The following is a 24,244-nucleotide window of genomic DNA, read 5'->3' as shown; positions in this document are numbered from 1 at the left end:
GCAGCATTACATCAAGTTAGCCAAGTTCTGCAACAAGAAGTTTAAAAGGCAATTTCAAACGATGCAAATGTAAACTACTCACAAATCTGAAAGTTATCAAAGTCGTTTCAATTTACAACTGCACAGATCCTTTTAATTTCTCCCCATTTCTGTACGTTATTTACACTGTGCATGTGTAATTAATACCATGTAATGCACTGTTCATATTTTCCTCTCATCAGAGGCATTACCTAACAATCACAGTGGCAAACTGAAAAAATTTTGTGTTTCCCTCTTTCAGTTATATTATTAGAAGCCTGATCCAGCTCCCACTGAAGTTAGTGAGAGTCTTTCCATTGCTTTAGAAGTATTACAGGTAAGATCCTACATGCTTAAAAAAATAAAACACTCATTTTATTCTATCAACCTGACAACACATTTACAGAGAACATTATGCTGCACTGACTAAATTTTTCCAACAGCAAAAACAAAACACAAAAAAACCCACCTATAATATCTGCTAGGATTTTAGTTAGAAAATTCTACAGAAATCAAACAATTTTTAGAATATTCTAACACCATCAAATCCCAGTTTTCTTGACCAAGATTTCAGCTCTTTCATAAACTGCAATTCCAAAATCCTGAAGCAGGCATAAAACAATGCAGCTTGCTTCTCTACAAAAGAAAAAGGACACTAAACTTTCTAAACTACTACATGCCACAAGGGGCCACAGCAATGGTTCCCTCAACCCACCCAGCAATATTGTTAACCTATCCAACTATACTCTCAGCTCAGCAGAAGCAGCTGTCCTATCTCGGGGCCTCTCCTTCTGCCCCTCCACCCCCACGAACATGATACAGTTCTGTGGTGACCTAGAATCCTATTTTCGACGTCTCCGACTCAAGGAATATTTCCAACATACCTCTGAACAACATACTAATCCACAGAGACCTCCCTACCAACACTACAAAAAGAAGGATTCTAGGTGGACTCCTCCTGAAGGTCGAAACAACAGACTGGACTTCTACATAGAGTGCTTCCGCCGACGTGCACGGGCTGAAATTGTGGAAAAGCAGCATCACTTGCCCCATAACCTCAGCCGTGCAGAACACAATGCCATCCACAGCCTCAGAAACAACTCTGACATCATAATCAAAAAGGCTGACAAAGGAGGTGCTGTTGTCATCATGAATAGATCGGAATATGAACAAGAGGCTGCTCGGCAGCTCTCCAACACCACTTTCTACAAGCCATTACCCTCTGATCCCACTGAGAGTTACCAAAAGAAACTACAGCATTTGCTCAAGAAACTCCCTGAAAAAGCACAAGATCAAATCTGCACAGACACACCCCTGGAACCCAGACCTGGGATATTCTATCTACTACCCAAGATCCATAAACCTGGAAATCCTGGGCGCCCCATCATCTCAGGCATTGGCACCCTGACAGCAGGATTGTCTGGCTATGTAGACTCCCTCCTCAGGCCCTACACTATCAGCACTCCCAGCTACCTTCGAGACATCACTGACTTCCTGAGGAAACTACAGTCCATCGGTGATCTTCCTGATAACACCATCCTGGCCACTATGGATGTAGAAGCCCTCTACACCAACATTTCACACAAAATGGACTACAAGCCGTCAAGAACACTATCCCCGATAATGTCACGGCTAACCTGGTGGCTGAACTTTGTGACTTTGTCCTTACCCATAACTATGTTACATTTGGGGACAATGTATACCTTCAGATCAGCGGCACTGCTATGGGTACCCACATGGCCCCACAGTATGCCAACATTTTTATGGCTGATTTAGAACAACGCTTCCTCAGCTCTCGCTCCCTAACGCCCCTACTCTACTTGCGCTATATTGATGACATCTTCATCTTCTAGACCCACGGAAAAGAAGCCCTTGAGGAATTCCACCATGATTTCAACAATTTCCATCCCACCATCAACCTCAGCCTGGTCCAGTCCACACAAGAGATCCACTTCCTGGACACTATAGTGCTAATAAACGATGGTCACATAAACACCACCCTATACCGGAAACCTACTGACCGCTATTCCTACCTACATGCCTCCAGCTTTCTCCCTGACCACACCACACGATCCATTGTCTACAGCCAAGCTCTGCGATACAACCGCATTTGCTCCAACCCCTCAGACAGAGACAAACACCTACAAGATCTCTATCAAGCATTCTTACAACTACAATACCCACCTGCGGAAGTGAAGAAACAGATTGATAGAGCCAGAAGAGTTCCCAGAAATCACCTACTACAGGACAGGCCTAACAAAGAAAATAACAGAACGCCACTAGCTGTCACCTTCAGCCCCCAACTAAAACCCTCCAACGCATTATTAAGGATCTACAACCTATCCTGAAGGATGACCCAACACTCTCACAAATCTTGGGAGACAGGTCAGTCCATGCCTTCAGACCCCCCCAACCTGAAGCAAATACTCACCAGCAACCACATACCACACAACAGAACCACTAACCCAGGAACCTATCCTCGCAACAAAGCCCGTTACCAACTGTGCCCACATATCTATTCAGGGGACACCATCATAGGGCCTAATCACATCAGCCACACTATCAGAGGCTCATTCACCTGCACATCCACCAATGTGATATATGCCATCATGTGCCAGCAATGCCCCTCTGCCATGTACATTGGTCAAACTGGACAGTCTCTAGGTAAAAGAATAAATGGACACAAATCAGATGTCAAGAATTATAACATTCATAAACCAGTTGGAGAACTCTTCAATCTCTCTCGTCAAGCGATTACAGACATGAAAGTTGCTATATTACAACAAAAAAAACTTCAAATCGAGAAACTGTTGAATTGGAATTAATTTGCAAATTGGATACAATTAACTTAGGCTTGAATAGAGACTGGGAGTGGCTAAGTCATTATGCAAGGTAGCCTATTTCCCCTTGTTTTTTCCTACCCCCCCCCCCCAGACTTTCTTGTTAAACTTGGATTTGTGCTGGAAATGGCCCACCTTGAGTATCATACACATTGTAAGGAGAGTGGTCACTTTAGATAAGCTATTACCAGCAGGAGAGTGGGTTTGTGTGTGTGGTGGGGGGGGGGGGTGAGAAAACCTGGATTTGTGCTGGAAATGGCCCAACTTGATTATCATACACATTGTAAGGAGAGTGATCACTTTAGATAAGCTATTACCAGCAGGAGAGTGGGGTGGGGGGAGGTATTTTTTCATGCTTTGTGTGTATAAAAAGATCTTCTACACTTTCCACAGTATGCATCCGATGAAGTGAGCTGTAGCTCACGAAAGCTCATGCTCAAATAAATTGGTTAGTCTCCAAGGTGCTACAAGTACTCCTTTTCTTTTAGCTAAGGAGGTATTTCAGAGACAGTTTTGTTAAAGTAGTACAACTGGTCAATTTTTGTTCTAGCTGAGGAATATTTTAGGTGAAACATGTTAATGAGATAAATACACAGTTCAGATATTCACATTTGGGGACCAACCCTGTAAGATGCTGCAGTCCTTTCAAATTCATTGAAGTCAATGCTCTAGATTTTCATTAACTGAAGTGGACTCTTGCAGTTAACATATGGCACTAATGTCTTCAGAGGGTGAGCTGAAAGGTAATGGGTTTGAAAAGTATGCCCAAGCCACAGAATACCATATAAAAGACCACAGAAGAATTCACACTAAAGCAATGACTGATACTGCTTAGAAGTTGAAAACACTACGTAAAGAACACGATTATTTTAATGGCATCTAAGAGTGCATTTCTAATGCAGACAGAGGACACGATCCATGCTCCCAGGAGCTTACTACAAACTAATATTTGATATGACGCAACTAGGTGAAGGGGATAATGCCACAATAGGGAAGGGCAGGAGAAGCAGCATCATCGATGAGATTAATCCATTACTCAACTAAATGTCGAGTTTAAAAATAACCCAAAACTTTTATTTGATTAAATCAAATGGCTGGAATAAATAAGTAGACGACTTATCAGTAGGGTTCTTATAAGCCTCACAGAAGAAATGAGTCTTCAGGAGGGATGCAGAAGAGACAGTAGTAGCTTTGCAGCCCAGCTCAGAAAGGACATTTTATGAATAAGAGGTGGCATGATAGGATAGCAATGTTAGTGGGAGAAGCGGACAAATAGATCAACGAAGCTGGCACAAACATATGATGAAGAAGAGTTATGCAGGACCTTCACCCCTGCCCTGGTGTACTGTACTAGAAACCATGGGAGAATTCAAAACAAAGTGACGTGTGGGATTGCCTAGCAACTGAAAATCTAGATGAAAGAAATGGCTGACATTTCCGTTTTGGGACACTCTATTGGTGAAAAAGTGTGCGATTCAGAGAGGATCGCTGAAAGCAACAATACACTATGTAAGCACAGGAAAGACCAACTCCTGCAGATTTTGGAACATATCCACTGCAGAAAGGAAATTTAAATCTTGGTTCACATTTCCATCAGCATTCATTATTTTAAGCCCTCTACTTCTATTACAGTGAACAGCTTCTAAGCAAGATTGGAACAGTTGTGTCAAATATTTTATTAACCTTGGCTCTTAACCATGTCCCTAGACACTGAAAGCCCTGAAGGGCCCAATGCAAGCCAAGTCCTTCAGCATAACTTTGTCTCCTCTACTTCAAAAATCAAAAGCTCACCCAGGGAGCCTTACTAAGGCAGTATGCCCAAGTCTGTGGGGAGAGGCTAGTTATTCTGGGTAAAGAAGGAAAGATGGTCAAACAATGTCCTCCAGCTAACATCAGAGACATTCTGATCAACTTTGGAGGGTGGTGTGTGTATCCTTTCTCCCCCAGAAGCAAAAATATAATGTGGACATTGAGGGGATTTTGGGGGAAGAATTCCAGATGACGCCTCACAAAATCAAAATAAAACTAAAGAGCAATTTTGTACAGGAAAGAATACAAGGAAATAAAGAGCTGAGATTCAACAGTAACATATGAATTTATATTACATATGAAAAACTCTTTTTTTTCCCCGTCTCTGTCTTCTGCTGCCTGCTTAGTTATGCCTGAAGGACTCTAAACCACAGAAAAATAAAGGGAGAAACTAATGATGGTTTAGGCTGACTCTTATTCATAAAATAATCTAGAGTTTATCAGATCTTTTCTGATAAAGATACAAAAATTCCATACATTTAATGGAGACATCAAATTTCTGCAGCACTTCACACCTCAAAAGTTTAAAAAGCTATTTAACAGACCAAAAAGAACAAGACACAAACTTAAAAATAAATATGTCTCAAAAGTGAAATGAAATGTTTTTTTGTTTGGTTGTCTTGGGTGTTTTTAAGCTTGCCATGCCCTAAGATAATAGTTCTTTGTTCCTCTTGCAAAAGTTAGGGGTTTGTTAATACCTAAAAGTAGAGCTAAGCAATGTTTTTCTTACAGTGTTTTAAGGGTTTGTGATATCATTTATTTTAGGAAAAGCAAAGAACTCTGAACTTGGTTCCTGGCACATGAGAAAGAGAGGAAACAATTTTCAGTTTGTTTATGATTTAGGGATGTGCACATTAGAAGCACATAGATTAGATATATTAAGTTTCTTAAAACTTTTAGCATATATGTAACTAAAAACCATAATTGTTCACCTTTAATCTAGTATAATCAAATTATTTAAAAAACTTAACACTTATCTGCAACTTAAATATTACCTCACTCACAGAACTGAAGATTTATTACTGTTATATCCACAGTGTTAGGGATGGGGCAACTAATGCACACAAGGTTAAATGACTTGCGCAGTATCACAGAAGGACTCAGTATCTGAGCCAGGATTCGAATTCAGGAATTCCTGCTTCCCATTCCTGAATTCTGTCCAGCAAACTACTTTTCTATTTTTCCCCATCAATAATGCAAACTAAGCAATAAGGTATTCACTGTATAAGACTGAACCAATTCAAGGACAAGCCATGGCCTGCCTATTATACTAATGAGTCATTCCCTACACCTTGCTATACACATAACTGACGTCTGCAAAACTGACAGAATGATGTAATGCTACAGTGTAAATTCATTAATGACGTGGCCACTAAGCACTAGGTAAATGGTGCTCTCCGCTTGCACAGGCTCCTGAAAGAATCTCCTGGGTAATCACATGTATACAATCAGTCGTCTTAGCGTATGTGCAGTGTGCCTCAGGTGGCTCATGACCCGGATTCACCACCAAATTTGGTCTGCTGGTTGGATCATTAGCTTCCCTGACCCGGGCCGGGTACTGACAAGGGGTGCGACATGAACGATGATCCTTCTAATAGCTGACAAGACAACACAGTTCCTGTGAACAAAACATGGTACTTCCTTTAGGAACCCTGGCAAGTGAGGACTGTTGGTTTAAGTATTTCTTGCCACATAATATATGTCAGGGATGCCTACGAAAACAGTAGACGCAATTATTCTTTTAAATTACTTGTAGAATCCTACCAGTTCCTAGTTTTTTCCCCAAATGAATAGACTTTATAAGAACATAAGAATGGCCTTACTGGGTAAGACCAAAGGTCCATCTAGCCCAGGATCCTGGCTTTTGACAGTGGCCAGTGGAATGAACAGAATAGGTAATCATCAAGTGATCCAACCCCTGTCGCCCATTCCCAGCTTCTGGCAAACAGAGGCTAGGGACACCATTCCTGCCCATCCTGGCTAATAGCCATTGATGGACCGATCCTCCATGAATTTATCTAGTTCTTTTTTGAACCCTGTTATGGTCTTGGCCTTCACAACATCCTCTGGCAAGGAGTTCCACAGGTTGACTGTGCGTTGTGTGAAGAAATACTTCCTTTTGTTTGTTTTAAACCTGATGCCTATTAATTTCATTTGGTGACCCCCAGTTCTTGCGTTTACTCCTTCTCATAACAACACTTCCTTATCTACTTTCTCTACACCAGTCATGATTTTATAGTCCTCAATCACATCTCCCCTTAGCCATCTCTTTTCCAAGCTGAAAAGGCCCAGTCTTATTAATCTCTCCTCATACGGAAGCCGTTCCAAACCCCTAATAATTTTTGTTGCCCTTTTCTGAACCTTTTCCAATTCCAATATTTCTTTTTCGAGATGGGGCAACCACATATGCACACAGTATTCAAGATGTGGGTGTACCATGGATTTATATAGAGGCAACATGATATTTTCTGTCCTATTTTCTATCCCTTTCTTAATTATTCCCAGTATTCTGTTAGCTTTTTTGACTAGCGCTGCATATTGAGTGGATGTTTTCAGAGAACTATCCACAATGACTCCAAGATCTTTCTTGAGTGGTAACAGATAATTTAGACCCCGTCATTTTATATGTATAGTTAGGATTATGCTTTCCAATGTGCATTACTTTGCATTTACCAACATTAAAGTTCATCTGCCATTTTGTTGCCCAGTCTCCCAGTTTTGAGAGATCCTTTTGTGGTTCTTTGCAGTCTGCCCGGGTCTTAACTATCTTTAATCATTTTGTATCATCTGCAAATTTTGCCACCTCACTGTTTACCTCTTTTTCCACATCATTTATGAGTATGTTGAATAGGACTTGTCCCAGAACAGACCCCTGGGGGACACCACTATTTACCTCTCTCCATTCTGAAAACTGACCATTTATACCTACCCTTTGTTTCCTGTCTTTTTAACCTTGAATTCAGGCATGCTACTGGTACTGCAGCCAGTAACAAAAGTACAGCGTCCAATTTCATATGGGAAATCCTTTCTGCTAGGACACAGTAAATCTACTTCCTTAATAAAAGCAAATATAGCTATAACAATTCCAAAACCACGTAAGTATTCTTTTTCTTGAAAAAGTATTTACTGTGACAAAACCCAGATGGAAATTGTGATTTTTTTCATTGGCAAGTATTAGAATGGTTAACTAAATGATACTATATTTTCTCCTTAAAACTGGAATGGGTCCTCCAACATTGCAGTGTTCTTGTTTCATAGGTTCCACTGACTATGCCAAAAATAAGTTTTCTAAGGGAAAAAGAGTTTGGGAGTGCGGGAAATTGTTCCTCCAAGATTTTAAGCTTGACTAGAGAGACAGGATATATAAAAATCTTTGATTCACTAGGTTCTCCTTTCCAAATCAACAAGAGACAGATTCTGTCCTTAGATGTGCACGTCTCTCCCAATGTAGTCACATGCATTTGCTCGTAAAATAGAATATAATGCAAACATTTTTTTCTTATCCTGATGTTCAGGACATCTGAAAAGTAAACTTTCCAGGTCATCTCCTATGTGTGCACACATCTGTCTTTCTCCTGCCCTCCCTCCACCTCACCATTTGTCCCCTGGATACTTGTTCAAGAGAAAGGCATTCTTCCACTCAACAAAGGCTATACACACTGTTCAGCCTTACCCAGATCTGTATCAGCCCACCTAAGGAACAGCGCTGATGGGCTCCAAAGAGAAAACAGTGTGAACCTCCTTGACAAAGAATCACAACACAGGCTTTCAGAAGGACAGGAATGGTGAAGACCTTCAAAACTCAGGTATTTAAGACCCAATGGAAGACCCATGCCTACAGGAGCATCTGGTTTCTTATTCTGAATGTAAATGTTTACACACTAAGCAGCAGTTCATTTGGTAGCACGCATCATCAGCAAACAGTTCTTCATACACAAGAACTGTGAAGAGAGTCAAACAGATTGAATGTTTTCTTATCCTATGAGAAATAACCTAGAGCAAAACAATTCTGTCACAGTATTGTGTAAGATGAATAAAATAAGTGTTGCACATTGTAGAATGACATGTCGGTCACCAGCTGCAAACTACATGCGGCAAATCACCCACAGATTTGGTTTACTGCTTTTGTGCGTGTGCGGATTTACCACTGTGTTTCATGCTAATGGTCAGACTTTAGGAGTTTTAACGATAGCGTTGTCACCTTCTAAAACGACCATCTAAAAAATAGATTCAAATTGTTTCTACGAAATAAACACTTTGACAGTTGTTGCTGCCTTCTGTAATAGACAAACACATTAGCCTGGCTCTCTGGCTGTTAAAACAGGAAATACAAAGTGAACAGCAGTTGTAAAAAGAAGCTTTTATGGGGACTCTGCTAGTTCAAAAAGCAATCTATGCCAATCTTCCTTCTGTCTAAAATCCTATTACAAATGCTTGAATAGTGATTGCAAAATGATTTGTTGTTAAACTACAGAACCAAAAAAATGCTTGTATCTAAAATCTAAACTCTTCAAAAGAGTAAAACAAACACCAGAAACAGTACCAAGTGAATGTACAATACTTGAGTTCACATATGGAGAAGGAGGGTGAGGGCCAGTGTACATGCATATGAGATTAAGTGGATCCCCACCTCATTTATCCAAGCAACATCTGTACAGCTGTCATTTCCATTTATTACCACTTTCCTTAATCCTCCTTTCCCCCTCCCCACACACACATCCAAAGACCAAAAGTCTGGAAGTCATCCTTTACACAAATTGCTTTCCCTTCCTCACCTCTCTTGTCCATTCCTATCACCACAGCCACAAAAGGATCTTGATCCTGCAAAGAGATCTGCATGGACAAAGAGACTGATCCATAAATTCCCTTTGTGGGGTTGATCCCTTAAGTCCTCACCTTGACATGGCCTCTGGTCAAATACATGTTCATGCCCTAATCACAGAGTGAGAACTATTTAAGGAGCATAGTAGTTTTGTACAATAATTCCTAGACCTAGAAAAGATAACCATAAGGCAAACAAACAAAATTATTCTCGCATTCCCTACAGCAGCTGGAATTGGTGATTCCATTTAATCTCTGCTCAATTTCACACAAAATTTAGATTAAAAATTTAATTCAGACTAGTTTTACATTGATTTTTTTAAAAAAAACTTCTTGTAAGTACATTTGAGATGATCCCGGCTATTCTCCCCACTTGCCAGCTTTAGGCCCTTGTGAAATCTTTGCTTTTGTATCTTGCTTTCTCAAAAGCTGTATCCGCAAAAAATCTGAGTGCCAATGTTTAAAGGTCCATAATATCAAAATGTTTCTGGAATGTAGCCAGAAGATAGTTTTATATCAAGTTCAAATATCACTGGTTAATCTTAATATTCCAGAATAACCACTGAACACTCTCCCCTCAGGAACTTCAGGGGAAAGAAATGGAAAGCCAGCATCCTGCTATTAATGACATTACTGTTGACTTTTCTGTTCCACTCACTGTTCTTTACAGAAAATTCGAAGTGAGAATAAGGTCACAGGTTAAAACACGATGTCAGTAAATTCTCACAATATATGGTTCTAACACAACTTACATCAAGTGGACATTCTACTGTGCACATATCAGATTGCACACGTTTTATAAACAAAAGAATTATAAAAAGTAATCTCAACTAAAGGACAGCCCCTATCTATCACTTTGGCATCACTCATAGCCTTGGCTCAAGAAAGTCCCACAACTGATCTAGTAAGCAGACTGTTACTTCTAACCACTAGAATGCTGCTCCCTTTAAGGCAACGGAAGCTGCTGAGAAAACTTACATTGCGTTTACACAACGCCTAATAAAAGCAACTTAAGTTTCTATTCGCTTAATCTTCTAGAGGATGGGTATACAATGTAAACAAAACAACTTTAATTTAAGAAACATCCCATTTCTAATTAAAGGGCCAGAGGCAGCTGGTTGGATAACTTTTAATCAGTTTCAATAACCTATTGATTGGTATACTGAAGCTTAAAAAAATTAAAAGTAGAAGACGATTGGGGAATTGTCCCATCTCAGAACAATAGTAGAGCCCTCTGTAAATAACTCCTCTTTTAACCATCAGCTAAATGAACATTTCAATACCACAGTACAAAGTCTTCTGCAAAATTACTTTAACTAACAAGCAGAAATTTATCAGCTTCAGCCAAAATCAATGCTGAAATCAATTTGAACACTGGTTGTGTCTAAAGGGGCTCATTGGCAATTTAGGGAAATTACACCATGTAAATGCCTGTGCTTTAATTGAACAGTTTCATCAACTAGGCTGTGATTGCTGTCCGTTCATTTATTTACTTTCACTGCAACTACCATTCTGCAAAGGAATGTTTTTTGTCAGACTTGAAGGAGGCACTTTATCTTCATTTTATGCACTTTTGTGCATAACAGATTTTATGAGGCAGGCAAGCAATGCTAGGGTCAAACAAACAAAGGAACAGCAATCGCTGGTCAGTCTTGTTTAAACTGTAAGGATAAGAAGAATAACATTGTGTGGGGCATTTGTAATTTACTTCATCTGTTATTGTTACAGTGGTTTTTAGCATTACTAAAAATAGGGTGTAAAATAGCCACAAGAAATGTAAAAATAAAGCAGAATGGGTAAGGATAGAAAGGAAGCATGTTTAGTGGCTAGAATACAAGATTAAGGGATCTGGTTTCTAGGCCTACCAATGCCATAGGCTTGCTGTAGGACATTGAACAAACCATTTAATCACTCTGTGCCTAAATTTTCCATACTGTGAATTTCTGACTATATTTCCCTTCCTCACAGCGTTATTCTGTGAGGATTAATTCATGAACATTTGTAAAGTGCTTTGAGATCCTCAGATGGAGATTGCTACAGAAAGGCAATTTATAATGGCTTTATTCAGACAGACAGACAAACAGCAATAGATAGAAGTAGAATGAAATGGACAATGATGGTGAAAAAACCTCATGACAAACAATGGGGAGAGGTGGAATCACTACTCAGACTTAGAGTCTGGCCAACACCATCATTTAAGTTGGAAGAGGATACTGGAAGAAGTTACTGGTTCTGAAGAACACATCTGCACTCTAGACTCCCTTCACAACGATACATTCATCACTGTCTTTGATCAAAGAAATACTTTGAGATAAGCAAGAAAACAGCAAAACCCTGCAGAGCCCAAATTGCATAAAGAAACAGCAAACATCTCAAATATTCTTGTGACGGGTTCCTCCTGGAACTGGGGTACCACTAAGCCCAGCTGACTTGCCAGCCTGGACTCCTTTTACACTATACTGCGATGACAGGCCCTCAAGCCCCCTCCAGCACACACATAGGTAGGGACACATCCAGCTGCAGCTACACACAGATGCTGATATCAGCTCTGAATGGGAAGGCTCAGCTAAGGCACCTCACAGTTCCTAAGGCATGCACTCCCTTTTGGAGTGCAAACTCAAAATTATACCATCTTGCGCTGCACAGGGAACTGTACAGCGTAAGCTCCTGAAATTCGCCCCCTCCCTCAATGTAGAGGAAGATATGCAACAGCTTTCTGCCCCCAGTTATGATTTCTACACACTGGTTTTAGACAAAAGTAAGTTTACTAACTACAACAGATAGATTTTAAGTGATTATAAGGGCTAGCAAACAGATCAAAGCAGATTACCTACCAAATAAACAAAAACGTAATCTAAGCTTAATATACTAAAGAGATTGGATATGAGTAGCAAATTCTCACCCTAATTGTTGTTTTAGGCAGTTTGCAGAAATTCTTGAGGGCAAGCTACACTTGCTTGCAGCTTAAAACCCCAGGCATTTCTTTCACAGGCTAGAAATCCCTCTAGCCTGGGTTCAGCCCATCTCCCCTAGTCCAGTCTTTGTTCCTCTGGTGTTTCCAGCAATGTTCTTGGGCGGGAAGTCAGTGAAGAACCACGATGATGTCACTTCCTGCCTTAAATAGCTTTTGAATATGGTGGGAACCCTTTGTCTCCCCTCTTGGTTGCCATGCCTAGTCAGTGGAAAAACACTGGTATTCCAAGATGGGAGTCCAGTACCAGATGACTTGATCACATGCCCCTGTAGGGACACAGCAGCCATGACTCTGAGGTTGTTTGTAGCATCCTCAGAAAGGCTCCCCGGTGGGAGATTAACATCTTCTAAGATCTCTTGTTTTCCCTAATGGCCCTTCCCAGCCAGCCATCTAGACTGATTGCATTCTGCCTAGTGGGTGTTCCCTAGGTGTAAACACATTTGTAGTAGATGCATAGACAATATTCCTAACTTCAGATACCAAAATGATACATACATACAAATAGGAGAATCAAATTCAGTAAATCAGAACCTTTTCAATGATACCTTACACGACCTCTCTTGCATAAAATACATCATAGTTATACCATAATCATATCATAACATTACTATGAAGAATATGGGGCGTAATGCCACAATTCTGTCACCACTCTGGCTTCTGGAGGTTGGATAACCTCCGTCTCCTTTACCCTAGAAGTGAGCTTCCCCTCTCACCCTACAGAGGATTACACTCAAATAGCACAGTTTGTATATGCTGCTTTCAGAAGGGAAATACTTGATCAAGACGACAACCTTCCAGATGTTTTGCCATGCGTTGTGTGTAATGTGACAAAGACCTATCCCAAGGGTGGTTGTGATACAAAATATACAAATGGACATATACTCAAGTTAGCACACAACTCAAGTGAATAGCAAAATTGCTCAAGTGAATTGCTGATGCAAACTGAAAATACACACTGTCCACAAATAAATATTAAACCTCCACATTTATATTCATTTTCTGCAGCCACACCAGTTTTCTGGCCTGCGGATCAACCACCTCTCTCCAGACCCTCCACATAATTATGCAAACAATAATGAAATTGTCTGATTTAACAAAATTTTGAGTGATATGATGACCAATACATTTTACTCACAGATTTTAGATAACTTTACTGTACAATTTATTATGGTTTACCAATCTAGAAGAAACTCGTAGATTCATACACCATACACAAAACATATTTTTAATACTCCAAACATTTTAAAACACTATACTGACTGTAACCTAAGGGAATTCTAATTTTATTTGAACATTTGACATTTCTTTACCTGCATTTAAAAAGCTGAAATGAAAAAATATGAAATTAAAAATATGCTGTATGATTTTGTTTCAGCATCTAGTAGGAGAACTGTGAAACTTGAGAAGTGCCATGCAGGTGAAAAATATTACAAAACAATTATTTGCCAGTGGCAAATACCATTTCTATATAATATTTACATTATAAATACATACTTATACAGTATTTTGGTTCTCAATAATTTAGTGCAGCTATTGCTCAGACTCCGCAGCAGAGTTTACACATAACATTGTGAATCAAAATGTTAACATAATATTTCACTAAAGTAAGGAAGCAGTCTTACAAAAACATGGCCTCTCAGAGCTCTGGAACCTATGATAGAGGTAAAAAACGTAGCAGAAAGACACACACTTTAAATGCCTTTTGGACTTTCCAGTGAATTATTTTTCAAAAAAGCAATTTAAGTAAATACCCTAGATGCAGTAGTATACAAATATTTTCTTCTGCTGTGCAGCAGCCAAGAGCCTGTACTCTCCATCATATCAACTTTTATAAAATAACTGAGGAAAAATTAGAAAGACTGTTATAAAACTGGAAAGTTAATAAATCCACCACCACAACTATATCAGACCCAATTCTGCACCCTCAACTCTCACTGAAATCAATGGCAGCTGAGGGTACAAAAGACCTCACAGAACTGGGCCTAAAATTAGTGAATACAAAGAGCAAATCCAAGTGGCTTAATGATGAAAACAGACTAGAATGGTGGAAGGATTATTATTTATTTTGAACTTCCAAATAACTTTTCAACAAGCTTTATTCAAAGTAAGGAGAGTACTCCCAACAAAGTACCGGAGCTACATACTATATGCATTCAAAAAAAGCAAGAACACTTAATTGTGTTTGCAGTGATTGAACTCTGTAGCTGCTTATCATTCCTTAATTAAGAAAATAGTGCATCAAAAAGCAGTAGAAAATAATTTTAAAAGGAAGTCAAGCAATTATAAAATCCCTTTTCTTTAAAGAGAAGAAAAAACATTCAGATTCAGCAAGTTCTTACTAGAAATATTGCTATAAAGTATTGATTTTTGCCAGACTCAATTGACTGAAAAGTTGTTTGTATAGCAATATTGGCCAAGCCAATACACTGGAACAATTTTGCTACACACAGTAACCAAGTGCATTTCTGAAGTATAATTATACTATCATAAAAATAAAGCCAAGCTACCCCTTCTCCAAGCAGTAAAATAGTGGAGGCTATAAAAAACCTAAATAAATGAACTATATATATTTTCTAATGAAACACAGTGTCTTCCAAAGAGAACAAAAACACCTCCTCTCTCTTCCCTTAAGCCAAGGTTAGCATGAAAAGTGATCAAGACTTCAATCTCAATAAACTTCTTCAATAATAGTTAATTCACGTGGAAACAGAAGCTGAAAATTTCTGCTCAGCAACCTGCGACATGCTATCTTGTTTGCTGAATGCTGATAATATATCATTGCCATAATGGATACGACTTAGTATGAAGTTATAGAAAGACAAAAATTAAACAAGGAAAAGATACCTACACATACCCGCTCATTCTTTACATTCAAATCAATACCATGTATGCTACCTTCTGAAACAAACCTATCGTATGGAATGCTGGTAGACTGAGAGAGTCAAACATTTGTAATTAATTTTATCTGACAAATGCTCATTGATCTACTGGAATCAAATACATGTGAGTTGCTATCCATTACTGGAGTGCAATCCAGCCACCTGTACATATTACATTTTGCAATTTCTTATTGGCTCATACAACATGTATGCTTCTTTGGCAAGGAAGAACCAATTCCCACTACAGAAAGGCAAATGCTCTAATACAAGAAAGTTTTACTGATTTTATATGGAACACATCACAGGACCATAATCAAACACCACAAAATATATATCCAAACATCAATATTCATTTCTACCAATTTTCATGACTTCGAAATTCTATCGAAATTTTTAGTTTTGAAAAACGTAGGCCAGCTTTACAACAAACTGTATAAAGACACAAAGTTCACTCTGCTGACTTCTTATAACAGCAGTCGCTAGTAACTCCCCCAGAATGAAAGAGTAAGTGGGGACATCTAGGAGCAAACACAGGGAGATCCTACAGAAATGGATATCTTAGCAACAGTTGGGCTTGGAGAGGAAATTTGGGCTGAGGTTTATGCTCTGTTATTATTTGGGTGTATGGTAAAACCAAACCTTAGGAATGGTAAGTCTGATCTCAAGACAGCATGGGTAGACTTTCTCTGGAGCAGGATGGAACATTGCCGGCTTATGAGAAAAAAATCAACTAGCTACTACAGTGGGCATTTTTTATATTTTAAAACACACAAACAAAAGACAATGAAAAAAGGAAAACAAAAAAAGAATGTTCTCCTAGGCTCAGAGGAGATTTCAAATTTTTCCACCAAAAAAACATCATTCCTTGGAAAGCCAGTTTATATCAAATCAAGATATCCAAAAACCCTTACAAGACAGACACTGGCATCATCACAGCCCACCCAAGAACTATCATGCAGAGGAGCTGCCAGAAGTGCCACGCCTCCCCTTTCATGCCATTTTTGCTTTATCTGTCCATTCGTGACCTAGAAGAATAGAGAACATCAAAGGCATGCCAGGCAGAACTGACGCTGCCTAGTGTTTTATCCAAGTTTCCTATATGGATTCTATGGAACATGTGTTGTACATGTGGCAATATTATACAAATATCTGACATGTATATAAAAGCTTCCACCCCCAGGGATGTCACAGTACTTTATAAACTACATACACACATTGTGCCTAAAATGCAGCCATCCCTTAGGAGCAGGGCAGCAGCTAAGTACACCATTAGGTCCTGATGCAAAGCCCATTAGTATCAACTTCAGTGGGCTACGGATCAAGCTTTAGTTATGCTAACACCTCATAGCAGTTCCCGCTCCCACCCCACCTCTTTCACCCTCTCTTCTTTCTACTTTTCCATCACTGCTTTCCGTTCTCCACACTTTATTTAGCCTCTCTCCTTCCCCACTGATGCCAACCATGTTTCTTCCATCACTATCTTCTGCCTTCTCTTAGAGGGGCAGTAGTAGGATTTCAGTCTCTTTAATCAACTCCATAACACACTTTGTCAGGTGATGCACAAACAGCGTGGGTGTGAAGGCCACAGCACAACCAAGGTATATGTATAACATACATACAAGGCGTCTGTGTGTGACAAGCGCACCCCATGTTCTATGTTAAGGATGCAGAAGCAAGAGAGACACAGACACATCTGTATTTCTGAAACAGTGTTAAGCAAATATGGTGAGATCAGCAGGCCTACATACTTTTTGCGAATACAGACTAACACGGCTGTTACTCTGATACTTGGTTAACAAGGCCATGTGCCAAAGTGTCCTTTTGCAATTATGTACTGTGCAACAATCCTGCCAATTTGTACTAGACAATCATGCTGAGGCTCCAATCAGATCTTAGAGAATGACGACAATGGTAAATCTTTTATCCTGCACAAGGCTAAGAATAGTGCCTGCTGACAATATCCCCTTGCTTACGCCTTATTAGATCCACTTCCTCCAAGAAGGTGATCTAATATTGGGAAACAATGAGAAATGTGGTTTTAATGAGTGGAACTTGGATACTAAGATTTTCCTTTTTAAAATGGTCCTCCATGCCCTCCACAAGCAACAAAACATGAGTTCTCCTTCACTATGTCTGGTCCTGACCTTGAAGTTCCAATCTCCCCACACACCCTTCATCCATTCTCTCTCTAAGAACAATCCTCGCTCCAGAACGGTTTGTGCTCTCATCCTCCAGTTGAGAAAGAAGAAAAGCAACTCTCTCCAAAGAAGCAGCAGCCATAGATTGATCTGTAAAGTGCATCAATCCACGATCTCTCCCCAATATAAAGAGAAAAAGCATATCACTACTACAAAACATATGTTTGAAATCTACGGGTCTAGAGAATAAGTAATATCCAGAAGACAAATAAGAGAACATGATAGAAGGTCTTTGTACCACCTTCCATGCACTAGGTTGACTTGATTTTGGAAATCTGTTAAGATTCATAACAAATCTGGATTTTCTCTGATAATGACTCCAAAACGCATTTTTATTAAAATTCATGTTAGGAGACAGAAAGCAGGAGCTTAGCAAAGTTGGCGGCCAATTAAAAAATAAAATAAATGTGTTGTGGTTTTAAAAACTTTTTTTAAAAACGTTAATATCAAAGTTAAAATGTGTAAGGCATAAACAAGATCAAAATGGGATGCCATGTTTCTGTATATGGTAAATAGCTCTCTGGAGGAAACCTTTATTACTCCCTCAGGGCTTTCTTACAAAGTATGGATTTTTTAATTCCTAGCGGAATATTTTTCATACACCACTGCAGACTATTAAGTACCAGATATTACATTATGTAGTTTAAACTTTGCACTACGTATGAGAAAGACTTTCCCGTTGAGAAAACTATTTCTTTGCTATTATAATCTTTACAATATTAAAATTAAAACTGGCTTCAGGGTATAAGCATCACTACCAAAATTTGGGGGAGTTTATAACTTAACATATTCATCAGTCTGTGTATGGAGCTTCTTACAGGAGAGGGAAGTGGATACAACAGAAATGGGGGAGGGTTACTAATTTTGTAGTGCTGCAGAAAAGCAGAGCAATGGTATCATAACAGCTTTGCATCCAATTGGTGTCACTGCAAGCAATGAACTAGCAACGGGTATGGTAAGCAAGCAAGAACAACAGTATTAAAAAGAGGGAAGGAAAAATGCATTATGCTTCAGGCCAGTTAAACTTGCACTTGTGGACCATTAACTTGTCACCCAGGAGTGATTCAACTCTAAATATGAAGAAGATAATAAAAACACACCAGTCCTCATAGCACCTAGAAACCAGTATTTCGAAAGATCTGGAAGGCAAATGTGAAAAAGAGAATGCCTAGAAAAGCCTAAATTACATATATTGTATTTTAAGGTCTTTTATCATATGTCAGCAAAGGCCATCCACCATCATACTGCACACCTGAGGGAGAAAGATTTGCTAAATTTTCTTTTCAAGAAATTTAAGCGAAATGCAACACTCACTTGTAGACTGTGCCTCCATTGCCATGACCGAGGACATCTCGATATTGTATGTCTTGTTCATTCATCTCCACAAGAAAGAAAGAAAAACAAGAAAGATGTCATGCTGTGGATGGAAATGTCAAGGAAAAGCAACTCTAGGCCATAAACAACAAGCAGTCTGGGTCATTTCAAGTTCAGCTGCAAGAACGAGAAGATCAATACAACATTTGCTGTCCAATTTATAAAAGACGATACCAAGGGACAAAGTGATGGAAAGTTTAATGACAATTTGTTTGCCTGGGTCATTTCATTAAAGTTTGATAAAAGGTGTCAAAATGGAATGATATAACATAGCTCAAGAGGGTCAGGTCACAGATACTGATAGGAAAGGGGTCTCCAGCACTGCACATAACCAAAGCCAAAGTTGTGAGGGGGAGGAAGCAAACCAGCCAACATTGTCATCTTAAATATGGCCAGAAAAGTTTACTTGGGTCCATTTACAGTTCAGTGTAGAATCAGCATAATTGATACTAATTGGATGATATGTCTGTATCGATAGAATTGCTACAGTTTATATACAAATGCTTAATTAAGGCCACAATCCTGCAACAAATAAAAATTTGGTTTTAATTGGTGCTGAGCACACACAGTTTTCCTTGAGTTATACAATAAATTGCTACCTTGGATGCTTAGTGCTCCCAGAGACAAGTTTCCAGACAGGGTGGTGGGAAGTCAGAGCCTGTGAAGACCCCCGAAGCCACATGGAGCTTTAGGGTCTGCTCTCCCGACACCAGGAAATTTCGTGCGTTGTGAACATGGGAATTTTGGTTCTTTTATATTGTATAAAAGCTTAGTTCAGTTTTGTTTGTTGACTTACTGGATCAGATTGAAAACCAGGAACCCCACTTCTCCTATACAAAAGTGAATATTACACTGGACATCCTAAATAAGGCAATTTAGTATTCAAAAGCACCAAAGCCATTTTTGACAATAGTGTATGTCTATTTTAAAACAACTCTTTCAATTATGATAAATTTTGGTCCACAGTAATGTCTCCTAAACTAAGATAGGGATGCTAAATTGATGAACAGTAATAGAAAGTAATCAAGATTGGATAGTTTCAGATTTTAAATTATATTGTTAGCAATCTACTACAAAATCTTAAAAAAAGACTCATTTCTTGGATTATTTATATTCTGTTTGACACCAAATTATTAATTTTGTGCAAGTTGTTCCAGCTACTAAAAAACTTCCTGCTAATTTTATTAACCAATGGTGAGATTTTCAAAAACACCTGAGTAACTCAGAAGCACAAATCCCACCAAAAATCAAATGGGACTTGTGCTCTTACATTGTATAACAGGGTGTTTTGCTCTATGTGGGCTGGAGTGCCTGAGGCTAAGTCAACCTTGATTAAAGAATGGGCTGCACCTGAGAAGAATCAGGTGATTCCTGTGTAAAAGAAGCCAGGTTTAAGTAGGGATAAAGCTCAGCTGGGGAAAGAGCTGGAGGGAGGTTCCTATAAAGGTTGGAAGTTCAGAGCAGGAAGGGGCAGTGAAAGGGGAGAAGCCCAGGAAACTGCCACTATATCTGTAGTGACTGCAGGGAGCAAGAAGGCTCCTGCAGGAGGGGAGAAGGTCTCCAGGCTGGGAGGCCTGGCAGAGACCCTGATCAAACAGGAGGGAGGCTGAGGAATAGCCCCCGGGAGGGTAGAAGGTTCTGTTTTTGAGGTAAGACATTTTTGGGGGAATTTTTAATTTGGACAACTGTGACCCCATAAAGGGTGGACTAAAGACTGTGACCTAGCCAGAAGGCTGAGTCATTGACAGAGAAATCACCACAGTGCCAGAGTGACCATCAGTAGGGGGCACTAGCCTGGTGAGAGCTGTTATGCCATGCCTGGCCACAAGGGGGCACACAGTGGTGAGTGGACCTCAGTTACTTGTCGCTTCAGCGCTTTTGAAAATCCCACTCCAAAAGCCTTATTCTACACCATTGAAGATAGGAGCAGAGTTGGGCCTTAAGTGCTACATGCAATAAAAACCTCTAAAATGTCAACTTTCAGCAAGTTTCAACAGCAAAAAATTGAGTTTTTAATTGATTAAAAATAATCTGTTTTTGAATCACTAACAGTGAAGCTTTAAATATTTTGTTCTGCTCTTCAACCAACTCGCTTATCAAAGGAAATATTTATTCTCCTATATATTTCCAAGGTTGACGCTTGTGAGATCTGAGATAACTGGAAGTACATTGAAGCAGAAGTTACGTCCACATAAATTGTCTATTTGCAGTTAAGTCTGCACCACAAATCTTCAAGATATATAAAGATTAGTACCCAAAGGCCAATTAAGTATTAAAACTAAGGCTGAAAACTCTGATAATTATATTTCACCAAAAAATGCAACCCAAGAGGAAAAAATTGCAAGGAATTCTCCCCTCTTAAAATATTGCATCGGCACCTCACACAGGGTGAGATACTAGGCACAGGGTGAGATACTAGATACATCTTTAGACTCTATTGTAAACAACAGATCTGTGAGAAACACAGAAAACCTAGATAGCCATAACTAACTATATATTAGCTCTTCTGGGAGGTTTTTTTCCCCCGTGTAATTATGCAAGCGTATTTTGTAAGAAACAGCAAAGGGTTATTTTATACCAATGTTTTCCCTTTTCTTCTGCATTTGGCTAACTGGTAAAAAGTGAATAATCTTAGCCATATCTTTGCTGTGATGTTACACCACTTTCACTCTGCATGCCTTTCACTGTCACTCTGGTACCATTCCTTGACAGTTACGCACAAAGGATCAGCGCAGAACTGATGGTGAAATAGATATTGGGGTGGAGCAAATATACACCAGAAAACCTTACAGACATAAAGCTTGATTTATTGAAACAAATAAAGATGTCAAAAAATACCTAGTGAGTTATGTATTTTACTGGGAAAACTGAATCCTCAATCACAAAATGATAACATAAAAACAATGACTCCACAGCAAGGCCTGGAATATTAAACTTTCAAAGCCAAACTTGATTGGATGCCGATATTAACAGAATTAATGAAAAAGTGAAAACAGATTTCAATTATGGGTCAGCAAACAAAACACTCTTTGTTTATACCTGCTGTCTCTGAAAGACTCAGTGTCTATTCTCTTGTAAATCATTAAAAGCAAAATGCTCAATTAATCCTTATTTTATATGTAAAGCTCTGACAGAAGCAAAGTCCTATAGCTGTACCTTTGCTTTACAAATCGAAGTAGTAATGGTTTCAGAAAGCAGTCACACTCTGTGAGCAGACAATTGAAGAGATTTAGTAAATCCCACTTTATAGAGCGGAGACTAATCGGAAAACACAAGCCAGTCAAATGTTTCTTATGAACTGTTGACACTATATCAATGCTGAATCAATTGGTGGCATTTACTCTGAGTGACAGAAAAGAAATAAATATTTATATCACATAACCTATATCAATGAACCTAGGCAGAAAGCTATTTCTAACCTGCCAATATTTGATTATCTTGAAGAATCATGTCCCCTTCTTTTAATGATTAATATGAATTTCTTATTAAACCTAAGTGGAGGCTAGTGGAAAGGAATATCATCATTAATGCTTGAAAACATAAACCACACAAAAAACTATGTTAAACTAATGCTAAGTGTGACAAACTCCAAAATGAAAGGAAAGTCAAAGTTAAAACAAAAATCTGTCCCAGTTTATATAGTTGTGCCTAATTACTGAATAACAAAAGGTATGCAATATAATAGAGAGCATTTCCTCTTTGGAGATTTACAGTCTAGTCCCTTATCACAGCATGGCGAATTAAGGGTAGCATTAAAACACTAATTCTGAATTTATTTTCTTTGATGGGCATAAGTCAAATCTTTACTATCACTAATAGATTTTAGCTATTTTATTTCCTTACATAGGAGAATTTTTAAAATAGGTAACCTTTAACTTTTTAAAATCCAGCTGTGCAAAATGCCTTTATTTCTATTTCTTTCAACAAGTCAAAATGTCAGATTCAGGTTATTCACCCATTCATGATTATGTGATCTTATTCATGTTCACTTATTCCATTTTCTAAAAATTATTCCCAAATGGCTCTCTCTTATATTATGGATTAGTATTTGCCAAATTTCACTAAAAAGCTCAAAAGCATGTTTTTGGTACTCATATAATTTAAAGTTATCTGTTTGGCTATTTTATAAATATTTTAAAATTATAAACAGACCTTCCTGGCAAGAATCAATTTGTTCATATATGGCTTTGTATTAGGAATGCTGACAAGCTTAAAAATATATTCCAAGCTGTATTCAAAGGATTCAGTGCCAAATAAGCAAGGCTGCAGTGCTGATGCTGTTAGAATCACCTTTTAAAGAGGCACTCTCATTTATTAGATCACCGTGTTACAGGTGATACTGAAGGACAAGCATGAAGACCAGCCTTTATCTTCTTGACACGTTCAACTACAACTACTTGATTCATGAAATGCCAATGAGACTTGGAGAGGTCACTGTGTGAAGGCACTGAATACGGATCTGAGATAATTAAGATTTCAGCCTTCGAAACATGGAGGGGAAGTGAACAACAGTTAAGAAAATCAATAAGAGTCTTTTATTTGCGGTGACACAGATGTCTCAGTCAATACAGCCTAATAGGCAAGCTTGATGGCAATGGACAAGTGCCTGCCTCCAAGGCTATCAAAGGGGGTTCACTATGACAAACATTAAAACTTATTTATGTTGCTACTGAAGAATTCGGTATTCTTTTAGGTAGCTTAATTTAGCAGTGTATATTTAAAGTCATTATACAACTTTGGATCTATCTATTTGAATCAAAACTGGTGAGAAATGACTGCCCTAAAGGGTCCATTGGTCCATCAATTGAAAGTGTAAACTATTTAGGTCTGGATATCAGGATCTGAATGCCTGGAGCAGAAAAGAGTAGGTGATAAGGAAGTCTTCCACAACTTTACTCTGATAATGCAGCATATGATGCAGCTCCAAACAATATAAGAAGGAATTTTCTCTCTTGCCACTTGCAAAAGCCTGCTAAATATTTATGTGCCTACTGCCCTGAAAATACAAAGGTCATTCTAGCAACTGAGCAGCTGATTCAGTTACTCAAAGCTGATTAACTTTCTTCCCCTAAATTGTGGCTGCAGTGCAATGTGTGTGTGAGGTGCTTAAATTCATTCGGAGCTAAATCTGATTCTCACCTTTTGAGAAATGGGAAGCAAATTGCTATGGCAATCAAAGTAAATCAAGACACATAACTCATCCATATCATGAAGGTTTTCATGGTCTCTCCACCTCAGTTTTAAAAAGGGAACATTACAACTAAATGAGCAGTAAGCATCTCTCCACTTATACGTAGTATGCCAATCACTGTGGTAGATAGGCAGTAACAA

The 24,244-nt window shown here is 38.8% G+C and overlaps 1 protein-coding gene across 2 annotated transcripts in view; it reads right to left on the bottom strand.

The window, feature by feature from the left end:
• MAP2K5 (mitogen-activated protein kinase kinase 5) overlaps nucleotides 1–24,244 on the bottom strand; it is a 212,626-nt gene that overhangs the window by 140,301 nt on the left and 48,081 nt on the right. For both annotated transcript variants that reach the window (XM_084641235.1, XM_084641236.1), the window contains exon 8: nucleotides 18,854–18,918. In XM_084641235.1, the coding sequence (XP_084497361.1) occupies nucleotides 18,854–18,918 (65 nt within the window). The remainder of the gene's footprint in view (nucleotides 1–18,853; nucleotides 18,919–24,244) is intronic.

This window comes from Lepidochelys olivacea (assembly GCF_965140295.1).
Source record: "Lepidochelys olivacea isolate rLepOli2 genome assembly, chromosome: 10".
In the NCBI taxonomy this organism is placed as follows: Eukaryota; Metazoa; Chordata; order Testudines; family Cheloniidae; genus Lepidochelys; species Lepidochelys olivacea.
This window is presented reverse-complemented; position numbering and strand designations above follow the sequence as displayed.